Genomic DNA, 18,799 nt, shown 5'->3' on the forward strand with positions numbered 1-18,799 from the left:
AAATGCTTTATTACCAAAGGTTGGGGAAATGACAACCCAGGGCCAAAGTAAGAGCCAAAAACCGCTACAGAGACCAAAACGTACAACAGAGACCAAAAAATAGTACAACCAAAAACATGGTGGACCAAACGTCACACGGGCAAAAGACGCAAAGCAGCAAATAAAAATCAGCTTAGCTGAGCAAGCGGAAGGTCTGGAGGACCAGGAAGGTTGTGGGTACGATCTGGCGACGAGGTACACCTGCTTCTGTGCTCGAGAAGGTCAGGAACAAGATTGGCGGCGGGAGTGAGCAGACACTTCCTGCCAGCCAGAGGTGCACTGAAAGGACAAGAAGGGCAGAAGGCGGCAGCAGACTGACAACACGGATCCGACAAAGCAAATGAAAATATTATTTTTTCTTATTAATTTTCTTTATATATCCACACTTATTAGTTAGCATGTAGGCCACACAGTCAGGAGGTCGGGAACACCTGAGTTCGATACTCCGCTTTGGCGTCTCTGTGTGGAGTTTGCATGTTCTCCCCGGGTTTTCTCCAGGTACTCCGGCTTCCTCCCACATTCCAAAAACATGCTAGGTTAATTAGCGACTCCAAATTGTCCGTAGCTATGAATGTGGGTCTATACGTGCCCTGTAACTGGCTGGCATCTGTGGCAGAAGGAAGGACGCTAGCATCATGCAATGCACACCATCAGTGGCAGATTACTATCACTGTCCTGCTCCACCAATGGAATGGCAGATCATCCATGTGTATCTGGTTACATGTTTATTGATATTCAACAATGACAATGGCAACACAGACACAACCCAGCGGCCCCCAGCAGTTGAAAAACATTAACCAGCATACAAATAAAAAGTCGGCAAAAGTCCAATTCAATGCTGATTGCTTATGAGTGGCGTTGTAAATATTAGAGATGAATCTGCAGGCACCAATAAAGAATATTCTCTTTCCCATCCACCGTCAGCAACGGCGTGTGGTTACAGCGTTAGCATGTCGCCACCGTTTCTCACGCTCTGCTGAGTGTTGCCGGCCGGTGGGTGCGGTCGTCCGTTTTGACCGGACGTCACCATGGAAGAGGCCATGCTCTCGGGCATGGAGATGCTCTGTTGAAGGGCCCGGACCACGGGACTCTCGCGCAATCTTTCACTGTTGCGGTGCAGGCTGTTGCCGTTGTTGTTGTTGTTGGCCACCCGATGCGATTCCGGAAATGTCAAATGATCATTTTCCAGGATGAGATCGCCATCGTCGTCGTCATCATCTTCATCACTGTCACCCTCTGCAATGCTGTTGCTGGAACATAACATGGTCAAATGTTAACCAACAGTGCGGCACAAACAATACATACTGGAAGTCAATAAGCTGATATCTTATCAGAGTGGTTCCCAAAGTCTTTAGTGGCGTAACCTTCAAACATTTGCCTCCCTACTCATGCATACTTAAAAAACAAAAAAGACAGGAGAAATATGATCTCAGGGAAGAAGTACATTGGAAACACTTCTATGCTAGGACTACGTTATGCTAGCCATAGCATTTCAGTATGTGGAATCAAACTATGGAATGGATTGAGTAAGGAAATCAAACAATGCACAACGATGAGCCAATTCAAGAAACAATACAAGCAGTTGATGTTTGCTAAATACAAGGATGAAGAGTCTTGAACCAGTCATGATGTGCTATATATATCACTATATTGACACTTACTATGGTACCCATTATGGCATTGGATGCTCATATCACAGAGTACTTTGGTACGGGACAAAAAAATTAAAACTTTTTTTTAATTAAATTTATTTATTTTTTTTTTAATTTAAAAAAAAATTAAAAATGAAAAAAAATATTAAAAAAATATATTTTTTAATAAAAAAAATAAACCAACTATATTATGAAAGCCAACTTTAATGATGAGAGAAATGTTTTATATATCGTACTGAATTGTGTCAGTGTTTTGTGAAAATGTGTTTAGAGCCTTTGCTGCCGTTAGCAATTTAGCGGTAGCAAATTTTTTCAGTCAGCGTCTGCTCAGCTGGTGTGTGTGTGTGTGTGTGTGTGTGTTTGTTACTACTGTGTGCAATACCTCAGTTGTTTTAATTATGCTTAAATATTTTTTTTTTATTTAATCAACATACTTTAATAATTAAAAGCACCAAATACTTTTTTTATTTGAAAGTATGTGTGGTTAAGTTGAAAAAAGTTGAATCCTACTCTGTACAGTAGGGGTTGTTTTATTTATACTTAAGTTAAAATATTTGTTTGATTTTATTTCATAGACATCGCTTGAATAATTAAAAGCAACAAACACTTTTTTTTTTACTTGAAAGTATTGACTTGAATGTGTGTTTAAGAAAGCTGAACCCTACTGTGTTCAGTTTACATTTCAATAAATGTTTGTTTAAACTTGAGACCTGGAATATTTGTTATCATTGTCATTTTTTCATATAAATTGAGGGAGCAAAAGCAGTATGGGCTACGAATATTGGCCCAAGCAAAATTGTCCATCGACTAAGGGAGATGGAAAAAAATCGGTATCAGCATCAGCCGGAAAAAAAACCATAACAGTCAATCCCTAGTGTTTCATTTCAATAAATATTTGTTTAAACATTGTAATTTTTTCATGTAAATTGAGGGAGGAAAAGCAGTATCGGCCACAAATATCGGCCCAAGCAAAATCGGCAGTCCATAATCGTCCATCGGCTAAGAGTGATGGAAAAAAATCGGTATCGGCATCGACCCGAAAATATCCATATGGGTCTATCCCTAGTTTTAACCCTGCTTGTTGAGTATGAAGTGTCCATTATTTGACTGGGATCTTTCTATGGTGTCCCAGCGCTAAATGAACCACTACACCCTTCTTAATTATGTCCAAAATATATATATAATATATATGTACAACTCACGGGGACAGGTTTTCACCGCTGCAGCATGCAGGGATTAATTAGAACACCAATATAATAATATAATATATATAATAATATAATATATAATATAATATAAATGAGATCTGCAGGGTGAAACACAAAATATCATTGAAACGTCCTTATTTGCTGGTATGATGCACACAGAGTCGGGGGGGGGGGGTGCCCCAATTTGTGAATCTTCCAATATCGTATAATAAACATACAGATACAGATACAGTTTGGACAACTCGGGCCGCCAACTGCCCGCCATCACTAAAGGGTTTCAACTACTGCGTGATGAACAGCTTTAGCTCAAGCTAAATGGCCAATGGCTCTAGACAAGAGTCACAACAAAAAAGAGAGAGAGAGAGAGAGACAGCAAGAGGCTGACAAAGTGTGTGATGAATGAATTATAAGGCTGTTCAATTTTGTTCACGTTACAGGCAATGTTCGCCATTGTTTAACTTCCTGTGTGACACGCGTTGGTCACCAATGAAGGGGAGTGCCCACCTGACGACACGAATGTTTTTGTTTTGTGTTAACCCACCCCGCTTCCTTTTTGCCCTTATCCGAGGGGCGAGGCTGAGCAACGGTTTTTAGGTATAGGGGTGTCAGTGCCAGTCCAACATTGATATTGGATATGGGTCCAATTATCTGCCTGGATCCTTGTGATCTCAGCGTGTTTAGCAAAGAGCAGGCATGATGCCGGTGACACGTGGCAACGTTTTTCCTTAAAGTTGGACAATGCAGCCAAGTGCAAAACTTGTCATGCACAAGGTTCCCGTGGTGGCTCGCAATCACCACTTTTGTCGTTTTCCTTTCAAGGAAGTTCAATATGACCAACCTCATCGTGCGTTTGAAACGGCATCACAAAAAAAATTCGGATTTTGGAAAGACATGGCTCTCGGAAGCATTTGCCGCTGTTTTACCGAAACATTTCCAAAACTGCCCTCGCCATTGGCTGGAACAGAAAATGGTCCGCCCCGTTGGAGGCGAGTAGTGTCGAGTTGAAAAACTTCATTGAGCACCCGGGCCCGAATTCACAAAGCTTCCTAAAGCTAAAAGTAGCGACATTATTCATTTTCAACACTTTACTGTTGAATACCTTCAGGGCTTACATTTATGCTACACTGACCGTCAATAGAACTTTGATAGCATATTTTTAGACATCATTTTTATTTCAAAGGCCTAAACTGGATTTTCTTCAAATGAATCATACAGAAACTAAAGTCTAACGTTTCAAGAATAATTTCAAAAGAAAAAAATGTCTCCTTCCAAAACACAAACAGTCAATAAAAAATGTGGGTGGACGTACAGCGGCGCTGCTGATCTGGGTGTCGTTCCTGCTGGCTGTTTGTTTCCCATGCTGTACGACTGGCATGAACGGTGAAACCGGTCCTGCAAGTGTTGCCACGGATCATATATTTTCATAGCCCTAATTATGTAAATAACAGATTTTTGCAGTTCTATTATTTTCGTAAGTTAGACACGGGAGATATGATGGATGAAATCAGATCAGAACCCCAAGTGGGAATCAGCTCCAAGCGGACCTGGTGCAAACTTTGTGCAACCTGGAGCTACAAGACTGAAGAGGCAGCCGGTAAGGACCTGAAACTCTATTTCATATTATCACTGTGGCTTGGTGCGCCCTTGGTGCGCCCTTGGTGCGGGACTTTTCTTTGATCAGACGGGCCGCCGATGACGCGCACCTCATTATTTGAGTTATTAGAAAAATGACCGAGTTGAAAGCGTTAGCTTGCTGCAATTGATTAAAATATGAGATCTAGAATGGCGGTTTGTGGTTGTTTATTTCATTGGGCCTAATTGACCCGATCAGCGAGTTTAGGGCATTGAAATGAATATAATTTATGCACATTTCTTTTGCACATTTAATACGCTTGTTTAAACTGGAATGTTTGTTAAAATAATACTTGATAATTGATAATAATAATAATCATTTGATGGGACACAATCTGCTAAAACAAGCATGATGTAAAGTCTAAAAGGCAAGTGCAATACAACATTTTAAATATAAATAAACAAATACAATCAATCAATCGTTAGCATAAAAAAATTGTGTTTGGCAATGTAAATGTTTGGCTATACAACATGGCGCAAATTTTTATTTCATTTGAATATTTTCAGCTGTGCTGTGCTGTGCCTTGCACCTCACTGAATCAAGTATAAAGTTCATGTTTATAGAAATTGATATTTTTTTTATATTGAGGTATTTGCGATTTTGGGCTGTGTGATCTTCCTGCTGCTGTAACATTGAAATACTTCATACCTAGCAACAAGGTCGACCACACCTCCTCACTGACAAACATTTCTGTCCCTCACTTGCTCAGAGTTGGTCTCAGAAGGTTCCTTAAGCTAAGCACAGAAAGCTTTCAAGATCTTCCACAATCTGCACCTATTCCAGCTGTATTTCCTTGGATTTGGTAAATGGGCTGTTTTCATTGATTCAACTCCGCTGTGATTGGTCACATTCCCAAGGCGAGGAGGAGGAGGGCATGCCTCTAGCTCAGGGGTGGGCAAACTACGGCCCGGGGGCCACATCCGGCCCGCCAAGTGTTTGAATACGGCCCGCCCAATCTTTCCAAAGTATTTCATTTAAACTCAACATACAACCTGGCATCATGGCCTGAGCCAACCTTTTGATGGTTTTATCAATTTTGTTTTTTGACATGGTCTGTTTACAAAGTGCTCCTGAAAAAAGGAACACAAGCACATAATAATAATAATAATTATTATTATTATTAGATTATTATAATTATTATTAGAACTATTATGATTATTAGAATTATTATATTAATGCTAATTATTATATTAATTATATATAATATTATTGTTATATTTGCATATTTTACATAATAATAATATAATAATTATTATTTTAATTTTATTGTAATTATTATAATATTTTATTATTTTTAAAATATTTAAATATAAAATAATAAATAATAATAGCAGATTGCATGACAATTTTACAGATACAATAATACCAGGTGGACTGTTACGTGTAAAATATATAGTCTGCCCCCCCGTAAATTTTGTCATATCAATGCGGCCCGCGAGTCAAAAAGTTTGCCCACCCCTGCTCTAGCTTGTACCCGGGCACGCCCATATAAGGAAGTAAAAAAACTCAGTGTTTTTCTCAGTATTATCTGAAACTTTGGCATGGTTTAACATGAGAATACTACATTTTAACAACAGTAATCAGTCAAAAAAGTGGGCAAAGGTCCCCTTGAATATTTACAATAGTATTTCAAAGTTTACCGGTTAGGTTTTACTATATATGATATATGTTTTATATAGAGAGCTAGATCATTTTGACTTGTGATTTGCATGCAGAAAAAGTGCACATACCCATGATATACATGTATAATATACATAAATAAGTACTCATTTTTAAAAATAAATAGAGTAAATTAGCGTCGATTAGCGACGCGTGGTGTTAGTCCATGAGATACCAATAGTTTTTCATGCTAGCTGCTACAATAATAATATCGCTGGAGCTTGGTTAATATACAAGTCAGTGATGTAAACGGAACACTGTTGGCGTTTGTTTTGTGAGCGCTTGTGATGGCTTTAGACATCCATTGCTAGCAAGCTAATACAAACACTTTTTTGCTTTCGCACTAAAATGCACAGCAAAGGGAAAGAAATATGTGTTCATGTTTCATAAAAGGCTTGTGAATGAAAAGAAAATATATGCACAAATGCTGACAACGGTCCTATCTTGGATCCAGGCTGAGATCCGGATCAGAAAATATAATCGGCTCTTCTATATCCCATTTCTGACAATTCCTGAATATTTCCTTCAAATCCATTTGGAACTTTTCAAGTTATTTTGAATACAAAGAAACAAATAAAAGCTGTATAAAAACATAGAACGCTACAGTAAAACACGCATTACGGTGAAAACCCTCGGTTTACCTTGCAGTGATGGGGGTGCTCTGGGAAGCAGGACTTGAAGAATCACGGGATCGAGCGGAGCCCGTTGATCCATTTAAGCCGGAAGAAACAGAAACTCCCTCTGAGGTTCGACTCCCGCGATGAATGACATTGTTCCTCTGGTTGGCTGGCTTCACCGTCACGATGAGGTTATGGCTGTTGGCTACCATCATGTCTGTCACCTGAAAATTCATCAATGCATGTCTTTTATTTCATCATAGCACATTATAATCATTAGAATTATATTTAATACGAGATCCAATCTCTACTAGTTGGCATCATTGGCATTCGTCAGGAAGGGCATCTGGAATATAAAGGGCTCCAGCCAAAAATCAGAATGCGCTGTGGCGACCCCGTAATTAGGATCCCAACTAAGAAAGCAGACTAGCCTCATTGTTTTATGGCAATGAGAAACACCAATAATGATTATATTAATTAGATAATTGAAAAGTTGAACAATTACTTTGTCAATATTGGACCAGAACTACAAGAAGAAATTGTAAAACTTTGACCAATGGAGGAAATGGATGAAAGCATAGATAAGAATCCTAATAAGCATCCATGTTTCTCATTGAAATGTCAATAATTGGAAAGCAAAAACGTTCCGCACCCTGCCTCAAAACGTGCCTCAAAAATGTCTCACTAGGGTGCCGCTTTAAAAAGCTCGGATTGGTGCTGCGTTTGGGGCCGAAGACTTGGCCGGGTGTGGTGAGTTTGAGGCTCAAAATGGCTATTTCCCATGACATCCATTGTTAGCTATCTCATATTAACTCCTTTCCTCGCTGTAGAATACACAAAAAAGGGAAAGAAACATACGTATATTCATGTTTCACATAAGGCTGCAATTGGCTGGTGATCAGTGCAGGGTAAACCCCGCCTCTCGCCTGAAGACAGCTGGGATAGGCTCCAGCACACCCCCGTCAGAAAAAAGATGGATGGGTTTCACATAGATATCACAAGATATCAATTTACAAAAATAAAATAAAATAAAAAACAACCTTAAACTATATTGTGAAAGCAGGAAGTGAACAAATGTAACAGTTAGTGATTGTAAAAGTACCAGATGGAGGGGTAGGATTTAATAAGTTTTGCTTCTTCCTACTCCTTTTGGACATGTGGAACTGGGAACTGATTATGGGATGCACTCAATTGGAATCTGATGCATGTTCAAATGAAATTAAACCATTACCATTACCATTACCATTAAGATTAGCATTGAAAGTGGTTTGGTACATCTGGATGTTAACGTGTTATGAATGCATGTCCACCAGAGAAAGCACGCTTCACCTCCAACGTCATCCATACAGTATCGCACGATGAAGCAGTGAAGCAATGGAGCAATTTTATTACGTAATTCTAACCTGAGGACACACAGCAGTACAATTCCAACACCATGTACTGTATACTTCAACTCACGTCTCTAGCTAGCACATTCATCCACTCTCATTCTCATTATCAGAACACAAGATGCTTTCAGGGACACTCCGAACGTCACAAAAATAGCTTAATAATGCACATGTCCGTGTATGCAGAAACAGGAAGATCAAGAAAAACATGAATTGGATATTCTTATCCCTCACTTGGTAACTCTAACTTCTTCGTAAGGAGATTCATGAGATTGCAGTATCACTACACAGAAGCTCACGCTAGCTATTAGCTATTAGCGACAGCACAGTTGACAAAGCCGCACATTCATATGTAGGATAGGTCAGAGGATTCACATGTTTCTCCTAAAAAGACAATGTAGGGTGCATGTAGCATGGCTGGACCAAACACCGCTATGGTGGGGGCAAATTACATTCGGGAATTTACTCCAATCACAAACTTGACAGTCAAACTGGGGATTTTTTGTCATTTCCAGTCTGCCTTTATTTCTAACCATTTTCAAGCTACAATCGTTAGTAGTGGAATACTATTAGTAATATTAAAAATGAATATTTTCCGGGGAAAAAAAACTCACTGCTGCATTTAAGTATGCTGGAAATGACATAGAAATTCATAAAAATGACACCGACCTCAAACTACGTGACGTCTGTGAACGCATCCCCTCATTCCTCACACGGCTTAAAGTGGGATTATGTGTTCTACTACTATTAAAGAGACCAGTTTTAGACATGTGTGCTATCTTTTAGCTTGATTGACACATTAGGTTCATTTGGAGCTTTTAATACATAGAAATATATATCATTTATTTTTCTATTCATTAAATACAATAAAAATGGGCATATTTCAGATATGAAATCAGATATATGATTAATGGTGATTAATCTGATTAATTTGTTTTATCAAACTGTGATTAATCTGATTATTTTTTGAATCATTTGACAGCGCTAATCAGAATTAATTAGGTTTGTTAAATGATTAATCTGATTATTTTTTTAATCATTTGACAGCCCTAATCAGAATTAATTAGGTTTTTAATAATTAATCTGATTATTCTTTAATCATTTGACAGCCCTAATCAGAATTAATTAGGTTTTTAATAATTAATCTGATTATTTTTTAATCATTTGACAGCCCTAATCAGAATTAATTCATTTTTTTTAAATGATTAATCTGATTAAAATTTGTAATCATTTGACAGCCCTACTAGTAATATATCTTCTTAAGAAGAAAAATGACCCCCTTGGTCACAGTGTTATTTCTGAGGAAACATAATAGCAAGAGTTTGAATAAGGGGCATCGCCCCTGACGTGCGGGTGAGGCCATGCGGCAGCGGAACAGGAGGCAACAAATGAGGCTTATCTTGAATGTGGATTCTCCTTTGGTGTCCAGTGTGGCAAATGCCCATGTCCAAAGCAAAACATCGACATTCCAATATGTAACAACCGTTGTACCCCTAACGATTCGTCATTTTGTAATAAGCCACTGTGTTACTTTTTTGGCACGGTGAAGTTAGGTTGGGTGGATGGAAATTGTCTTCCTTCCTTCAGAAAATGACTGAAATAGGGTAAAACGTGCAGCTATAAAGAACCATTGGCACAGGGTGAAAAAATAATTGTTGAGGTGCAATGAAACCTGAACAAAGTAGCCACGTGTTATGAACTATTGTAGTTACCTGATCCAAAGATTTTCCAGTAACATCAATGCCGTTGACCTCCAGAATTTCATCATTAAGCCCCAGGAGCCCCGTGCTCTCTGCAAGACCGCCACGCACAAGGCGGGATATGAACACTCCTGGAACCTACGGCCAGACAGTCAGAAAGACACCAGTCCAACGTTACATGACTGCAACACATTTACAGTACAGACGCAATTTTGAGAAATATGACTGAGAAACAGGTAAGATACAGTCATACGTAAAAGTTAGAATAGCCAATAGAACACACATCTAAAAATGGCATTAATCCGAACAACTGACAAAATCAACAACACAATAGATTATTTCTAGAGGTGACAAAAGCATTGATACAAATAGTCACACTATGTTAATAAATAAATCACACAGTACAGTGTGGCTTAGAAATGCTACGTAACAAATAGGAAGCATTTTGCGATATAAACAAAACATAGGTCATCATTGATCTTGAAATTGATCTCACGGCGTACCCCAGGGATCAATACTCAGACCAAAGTTGATCTGTACATCATTTGGTAGATGGCTCTTCAGTGGTGATCCAAACCATCAATCATGTTAAAAACAGATCATGTGTGGGCTGCATGGTGAACAAGTGGTTAGCATGGAGGCCACACAGCTAGGAGACCCGAGTTCGATTCCATGCTAGGTTAATTGGCAACTCCAAATTGTCCATAGGTATGAATGCGAGTGTGAATGGTTGTTTGTCTATATGTGCCCTGTGCTGCGGGCGAGTCTGTGGTGAAGCTAGTCGCGTCAATACGCCAGTAACGTAGTAGTACGTAGTAGTTCGATCGGCGTAACAAACTTCATTACACTAATCATAAAAATGTGTCTGTAGCTTGGTTTATATACGGGTCAGTTATGTGAAAACTACACGATTGGCATTTTTTAAAGGTTTTTTTTAGGGTGTGTCCCGTTGTGTGTCGTGCTAGCTCCCACATGCTAGCCTTTAGAATGCACACAAAAACAAATGTCTCACAGGCAAAATTCTCCTCAAAAATGCACTTTTGCTTTAAGGTCCCACTTCTAATGCTAACTATTTTGGAATATGTTTTGAAGTTAATGTGAACAACGTTAATATGAAATGACCAATCTTACCTTTTCCACACCCTGGGGTGTCACCCGTACACTGACCCCATCTCGGATGTAGAAGCCCAGTGGTTTCTTGGTGCCATGCTTGTGCAGCCGTACACGCCGATGTGTCTCGGGTAAGATATCCACGTCAATGATTGATGAAATCTGACGGAAGTTCTGTGGTTGGCCGATCATGAGAGCCACTTTGTTCTTTGAGTGGATGGACAATGAGCCGGGGTTCCGAAGTCCTGGCAGTCCTGGGCCTTTTTTACGCCTCTGGAGGGAGTTGTTTGGGAAACCTACACGCTCATCCTCTTTAAGTAGTCAGAGTGAGGTGGACAAATAAGAGAGGGATAAAAAGTCACTTTTTCCAAAAAAAAGTCCTATTTTCAATTCTAACCGTGTCTTCCAAAGCACTTATTCCCGACCACAAAAGTACCGGTACCAGTACCGGTCATTTCAGAGGATTTGTACTGATATTTAAGGCACATATATTGTCTTCTACAGCTGGAACCTACCAAAAGAAAGTTTACAGATTAGACTCTCGTTTTTCTGTCATGTTCCTATCCGAGTTGTCACTTCCTGTACGTACTGCGCTGTTATTTTGGTGACACTTCCATCAGAAAAAAGTCAGTTTCTACCTTTTTCCATTCTGTAGCAATCAGCAGTAGAACATAGGTACGTTTCAACAAAATATCCGTTCTCAACAGAAAAAGGAGAAAAACAGCTTTTCCTGAAAAGCAAAACATTCACTTGTACACAAATTTAGCCATATATATTTTGAGAAAATATCTAAACAACTACACCACAATTATTTGACTTCAAAATAACTATTTACAAATATAACAACACAAACTACTTCCAATTTTCACATTTGGAATGGAATTGTTACGCATTGAATTCCCTTCAATGCGGAACCTTCTACATGCTACACTCCTCCACGCAGACGTATAAGGTGATGTAACCATACCGTGACTGTGAAACATCAACTCCTTGTATTGTTTCATGAATTCGCTCATCGTTGTGCATTGTTTGATTTCCTTACTCAATCCGTATAGTTATGCATCATATCCTTATCCAATCCTGCAGAGTTTGATTCCACATACTGAAATGCTATAGCTTTTAATGTAGTCCTAGCATAGAAGTGTTTCAAATTTAGTTCTTCCCTGAGATCATATTTCTCCTCTCTTGGATTATTCTTAGGACCCAGAGAGCTGGACCCAAATGCAGGTAAAAAGTCTTTGTTGAATAAAAGTTTTTTTCTGTGCAGCAGCAGAAAAACAGCAACTGGCCAAACCAAACATGACAAGGAACCAACGAAGGGAGAAGTACGTACCTGAATTAAATGGGGAACAGGAAATTAGAGGCAGGTGCGTGAAACAAGTAAAGGTGTGAGCAAACAGAAAGGAACAACAAAGGAAGTGGCTACAAAATAAGGGCATGGAAACAGGAACTAAGGCATATAAGGAAACTAAACAAGCTGTCGTGGAGGCTAACTCCCACATCATGATAGCTTTATAGGCTATTGTTAGCTTTGTGCATTATTTTAGCTGTTTGAAAATGAACTGTATCAGCATATTTTAGGATTTGGGATTTTACAAATAAGGAGTTAGTATGTTCTCTGTAGGCGGCATTATGAATTATCCTTACTGACCTTTTTTGCAGTACATTTAGCCAGTGAAGATTGCTTTTATAGTTATTAGCCCATATTTCCACACAATAAGTCAGATATGGTAGAACCAGAGAGCAATAAAGAGTGTGGAGTGATTTGATAATGATTAAGAAACAAATTTTGCTTTGTTTAATATTGAAATATTTCTATCTTATGTTGTATATTTGTAATATGAGGCTTCCAGCTTTCTTTTTCATTTATTATGATCCCCAGAAATTTATTTTCAATATGTGCACCATCTATTTGTATTTGCTCCTATGTGTCTTTTCTACTGCTCCCAAACAGCATTTGGGAATTTTCCAGTATGAAATGATAAATTACTGATATATACGCCAGTGATTCTAGAACAGTGGTGGGCAAACTACGGCCCGGGGGCCACATCCGGCCCGCCAAGTGTTTGAATACGGCCCGCCCAATCTTTCCAAAGTATTTCATTTAAACTCAACATACAACCTGGCATCATGGCCTGAGCCAACCTTTTGATGGTTTTATCAATTTCGTTTTTTGACATGGTCTGTTGTTTACAAAGTGCTCCTGAAAAAAGGGACACAAGCACATAATAATAATAATAATAATAATTATTATTATTAGATTATTAGATTATTATAATCTAATAATTTGAATAATTATATTAATGCTAATTATTATATTAATTATATATAATATTATTGTTATATTTGCATATTTTAAGTAATAATAATATCATAATTATTATTTTAATTTTATTGTAATTATTATAATATTTTATTATTTTTCAAATATTTAAATATAAATATAAAATAATAAATAATAATAGCAGATTGCATGACAATTTTACAGATACAATAATACCAGGTGGACTGTTACGTGTAAAATATATAGTCTGCACCCCCCCCGTAAATTTTGTCATATCAATGCGGCCCGCGAGTCAAAAAGTTTGCCCACCCCTGTTCTAGAATCTCCTTCTTGAAAGCGTTGAGTCTGTCCTCTGAACGCAGTCTTTGGACGGTCTTTGTAGCCTCCATTGGTCCTTTGTTATGATGATGGTCATAAATTGTGAAGACTGGAAGATGGTCGCTGATGTCATTAATTAGTAGGCCACTAGTGGTTTTGTGATCAAAGTTATTGATGAAAAATGGTCTGTTATTCTACTTGGTCTGGTGATTTTGGGAAACAAACTCAAGCTGTACATTGTGTCTATAAAATGATGGATTGTTCTTGTGTGAATTTAGAATATCAACATTGAAGTCTCCATATCTGAAAATTGTTTTTTGATTATTAGCCAAAAAGGTTGTTTTGATCCAATCTTCAAACATTAAATGACTGATCCGTCATTGATCATTGATGGTGATTTTTAGTTCCTCAATAATTTTGTCTTTTTCTTCCTTATCTTTTTTGATGGTGGCCCTCAGTACTGCATTACTCCCCTGTAACTCTTTTGTTCGCTACTCTCAAAACTTGGACCTCCTGCATGAAGGCGCTCATGTTGCGCTGTCATTTCCTAGAAAGCAGCAGTATTCAACATCCTGTTTTAAATGATGCTGATGATGCCCGTAGACACAATATATTGTATATTCATCCAAAAAGTATCAGGATATTACTTTAGGGCCATATGGAATCTGAAACTCACATTTGCAATAAATCAGCTCCTTACCTCCCAAGCAAACTAATGTTAGTCTTACCTTTCTTGGTTATGATAATGCGAAGCAAGGGATTTGCTGATGAGACGGCTTTGTGAAAGTTGTCGTCATTGTTGATTGGAAGGAGGTCGCCGGAGTCGTCCGTGTAGCCCAATAACATGTCTGCATCGGGGATGTGATGGATAATTTGGAGGAGGCTATAGAACTCCTGGAAACCACCTTGGCAGTTCCTCTTGAAAGCGAAGCGACGATATTCTGCTTCAAACTGCAAACAGAACAAGGACCGTCATCGGTACATTCAGTTTTTAGGATTCTACTTCACACATACTGTACATGCTAGATCGAATTATACCTGGTTGTGTTCAGTACAAGCCTCATCAAGTAGGCTAGAATTACAAAGGGGCTCTGAACTTTTTAGGGGGATCACACTAAATGACTCAAATGAAGCCTCGGTTTTCTTACATTGTCTCGGTTATTAGGCAGCCCGACAACATCTGCCTCAGCCGTGCCTTCAGAGATTGTTTCCTGTAAGCCACGTTTTACAAAGCAAGAGTCTTGGTCTGTACTCTCATCTGAAAATGTGAACCAGCGGGTTTGCCTGAGCAACCAGTTGAAAGAATAGACTTTGTCATTGTCTGACATTCAGCGTTAGTGTTAAACTAAAGGCTTCAACCAAAGGGATCGCAATCTTTATCTTAGCTTTCCGTACACAGGTTGCTCAAGTCAACGTTCCGTTGGACATATTGCTTAGGTATTACACATTACACTATTATACATAGGCATTTAAGAAACAGTGCCAATCACAGGGCACATATAGACAAACAACCATTCACACTCACATTCATACCTATGGACAATTTGGAGTGGCCAATTAACCTAGCATGTTTTTGGAATGTGGGAGGAAACCGGAGTACCTGGAGAAAAGCCACGCATGCAAACTCCACACAGAGATGGCCGAGGGTGGAATTGAACCCTGGTCTCCTAGCTGTGAGACCTGTGTGCTAACCATGCGTCACCGTGCAGCCCGCAATGCAATTAATCAACATAAATACACATATTAAGAGATTTTTTTAAAAAGAGGTTGCCTACAGCCACAGCTGTTAATGCCATTTTTTAAATTCCATTCCGTTCTCCTATGCTTATCTGGGTCCAGGGTTGCAGGGGTAGCAGTCTCAGTAGGGAAGCCCAGACTTCTTCCTGGTCCCCGACTACCCCGTCCAGCTCTAGCGGGAGGACAACAAGGCATTCCCAGGCCGAGGTCTGCCCGGGGCTTTCTCCCAGATGGGGATGCCCGAGCCACCGCAATTGGCTCCTCTCGATGTGAAGGAGAAGCGGCTCTACAGATGACAGAGGAAACTCATTTCAGCCGCTTGTATCCTATCTCCTTCTTTGGGTCAGGACCATGGGGAAGGTGGGAGCAAGGGACTATGGGTAAATCCAGAGCTTTGCCTTCTGGCTCAGCGGTTGGGTACAGTGAAAGACTGGACGTCTTTCACCTGGGGCTGGACCTCATTCCCTGATTTGGGGTTAGGTAGAAAACTCGATGGGTTCACGAATTGGATTTCCAATTTTTGATTTTGTTGTCATTGAACTATGTAAAGATATATTTAATAATAATATTTCATTCTCTCAGATTATTTTTTGAGCAGTGTATATAATCCTGTCCTGTCATTTATCTTTACAAATATTTTGATATGGTTGCTTATAGTGATTAATCATTCATTCATTTTCTACAGCTTTTCCTCACGGGGGTTGCGGGGGTGCTGGAGCCTATCCCAGCCTTCGAGAGGCGGGGTCCACCCTGGACTGGTGGCCAGCCAATCACAGGGCACATATAGACAAACAACCATTCACACTCACATTCATACCTATGGTCAATTTGGAGTCGCTAATTAACCTAGCGTGTTTTTGGAATGTGGGAGGAAACCGGAGTACCCGGAGAAAACCCACGCATGCACGGGGAGAACATGCAAACTCCACACAGAGATGGCCGAGGGTGGAATTGAACCCTGGTCTCCTAGCTGTGAGGTCTGCGCGCTAACCACTAGACCGCTGTGCTGCCCCTTATAGTATTTAATCAGGATTAATTTGTTTGGAACCTGTGATTAATATTATGATTTTTTTTTAATCACAATTTGACAACCCTAATAATAATAATTATTATGAGATGTGCGATTGATTGACGACCATTCCAGGGTGTATCCTGCTTCTCGCCCAAAGTCAGCTGGGATAGGCTCCAGCACACAATAGGATAAAACTGCATAGAAAATAGATGGAGGGATTATTGTTAGATTGTTTTGGCTATATAATAATATTTGATTATGTTTCATGTTTAATTGAATAGTATAGAATATTCTCTGTAAAAAATAAAAACAACCACTTTGGACAACCTTGGTATTGTGGAGTTATATGTTATACATGTAATGACTGTATTACAATAACAAATACCAGTTTGAAGCTAAAAGACATGGAGCCAAATTCTAAACCGCAGTACGCAAAACGCAGGGATTCAATGCGGAAATGATGTCAATTATGGAGGCACACCTGCGTCAAACGCTAAAACGACCCATCTGTGGCTGTTTACAAATAAGGGAGCGGATCGTAAACAGTCAAGTCATCGGAATTTCAGCACATTTGGGTGAAATCCATCCTCCAACGTCATCGGCCATCCGACGGCACTCACTTTACTTTTGACCTCCACGACGCCGCCGATGGCTTTCTGCTGCTGCTGCCGTGACATTCTGCCCTCCCGTCGGATGATCAACTGTGGCACTGCGGCTGCAATCATCGGGTCCAACGGCACTTCTTGTTTCCAAACCGGCACCCAGGAGTCTGGATCGCCGGCGAAACGCCCTCGCTCGGGACCTTATCGGTGGCCGCCGCTTGTCAACAGACGCGCGGCTAAAATCCGCCGCCTTCGAGACAGGTGGGATGTTGTCAATTCCATCCAGTGTGAATACATTATGTCGGCGATGTGGAACATCCGCCTCCGACTGCGGGAGGCTGCCCGAGGAGGGCGGGGCTCCGATGTGACTGACAGGTTGAGATCCAGCCCCCGAAACAAAACAAGCCGAATAGCGAAGCCAAACAATGTGTCCGATACAGCTTTGTGATTACCTTAATGTTCTGGAATGACGAATGGGAAACATTTTAGGGTGGATGTCACGTGACAGTCATGTGACTCTCCAGGACATGGCACCGTGTTACTTAATAAAGCTCTTTTTCCAACAGCGGCAAAACCACCATCCACTTTCTATAATTCTTATTGTCATAAAGCGTCTCCGGTAAGCTGGAGACCATCTCATCTCCCCGCCCCCTTGTTGGTCACCAGCCAATCACAGGGCTCATACAGTCCAGGCCAAACGCTTGGACACACCTTCTCATTCAGTGTGTTGTTTTCTTTCTAGGAGTATTTACATTGTAGATCCTCTAAATCAGGGGTCTCAAACACGCGGCCCACGGGCCAAATGTGGCCCGCAGGACACTAGTTTGAGGCCCCCGCCTTGATATGAAAGTTTAATGTTAGTGCGGGCCCGCGCAAGTTTGATATGGATGCTGTATGGTATCATGTACCCAGAAAAAATGATTACGTTTGATTCATGTTCATGTTAAAGGTTAAATAACTGTTAATAGTTATCCTCCCTAGCCGTGTGGAAGTGGTAAGTTTTTGGCTATTTAAGTTGAAAGGAAATAACTTGAAGGCTACCGTTTAGGCCGCTAGCTCTCTAGTTTGCGAGTTAGCATGTGTCTCAAGACCCTGCAGTTGCGCAATATGTTGTAAATAAAAAGAGTATAAATGTGACTATAGTCGTGTTTTGTCATGTCTACAGGGCTCTAATAATGCTTTGTTCATTTTAATCTGAAAAAAATCATTTGTCTACCCACCAACTATATGTGCTTTCTTAACTTTGTATTATTTGCCGTTTTATTATAATTATTATATTTATTTATTACTGATTGATTGATTTTCTTTATTCTTGATTTGTTTATTTTTCATCTTATTTTGTGTAGAAAAACAAAAAGTAAGATATTTGAGAACAGTGAAATGTTTTATCAGAGCTTTTATTGTAAAAGCAAAGCGAAGTTTTTAAAAAAAATTTTGTTTTTAATAAATGTGTTTTTTTTGGGAAAACCTGATGCGGCCCAGTCTCACCCAGACCCAAGCTCCAGTGGCCCCCAAGTAAATTGAGTTTGAGACCCCTGCTCTAAATGAAGAAATAAGTGAATTTATGTACTTAACAAAAAATGTGAAATAACTAAATATGTATTACATTGTATTGTGGTATATATCCAATATATTATTTATATGTGTCTTTTTTGATAGCATTGCAAACCCTTGGTGTTCTCTTAATGAACTTCATGACTAAGTAGTAAATACAACAAGTTCATCTATTATTCACAAGTGCCCGCAAGGTATGCTGGGTCGTCCGGTGACAATAAATATATTGGCTATGTATGAACAATAAAATGGATATGAAGACCTTGCTTACTTCATCGACAACCTC

The 18,799-nt window shown here is 39.5% G+C and overlaps 1 protein-coding gene across 1 annotated transcript; it reads right to left on the reverse strand.

Moving 5' to 3' along the window:
* pard6a (par-6 family cell polarity regulator alpha) lies at nt 1-17,298 on the reverse strand. The gene is made up of 6 exons (XM_058087331.2): nt 16,978-17,298; nt 14,337-14,559; nt 11,028-11,317; nt 9,909-10,034; nt 6,833-7,032; nt 1-1,289 (listed from the first exon to the last, which is right to left on the reverse strand). Exons 1-6 carry the CDS (start codon nt 17,080-17,082, stop codon nt 977-979), a joined length of 1,257 nt encoding a protein of 418 aa, XP_057943314.2. The 5' UTR covers nt 17,083-17,298; the 3' UTR covers nt 1-976.
* Nucleotides 17,299-18,799: the final 1,501 nt, after the last annotated feature.

Source organism: Doryrhamphus excisus, linkage group LG6, assembly GCF_037039965.1.
Source record: "Doryrhamphus excisus strain RoL-2023G ecotype Guam linkage group LG6, RoL_Dexc_Guam_v1.1, whole genome shotgun sequence".
Lineage (NCBI taxonomy): Eukaryota > Metazoa > Chordata > Actinopteri > Syngnathiformes > Syngnathidae > Doryrhamphus > Doryrhamphus excisus.

Coding starts and splice junctions, on each gene's coding strand:
- pard6a (XM_058087331.2), bottom strand. CDS start 17,082: ATGATTGCAGCCGCAGTGCCACAGTTGATCATCCGACGGGAGGGCAGA. Junction 14,560..16,977: donor TCGTGGAGGTCAAAAGTAAA/GTGAGTGCCGTC, acceptor TTCTGTTTGCAG/TTTGAAGCAGAATATCGTCG. Junction 10,035..11,027: donor CACCCCAGGGTGTGGAAAAG/GTAAGATTGGTC, acceptor GTCTGGCCGTAG/GTTCCAGGAGTGTTCATATC.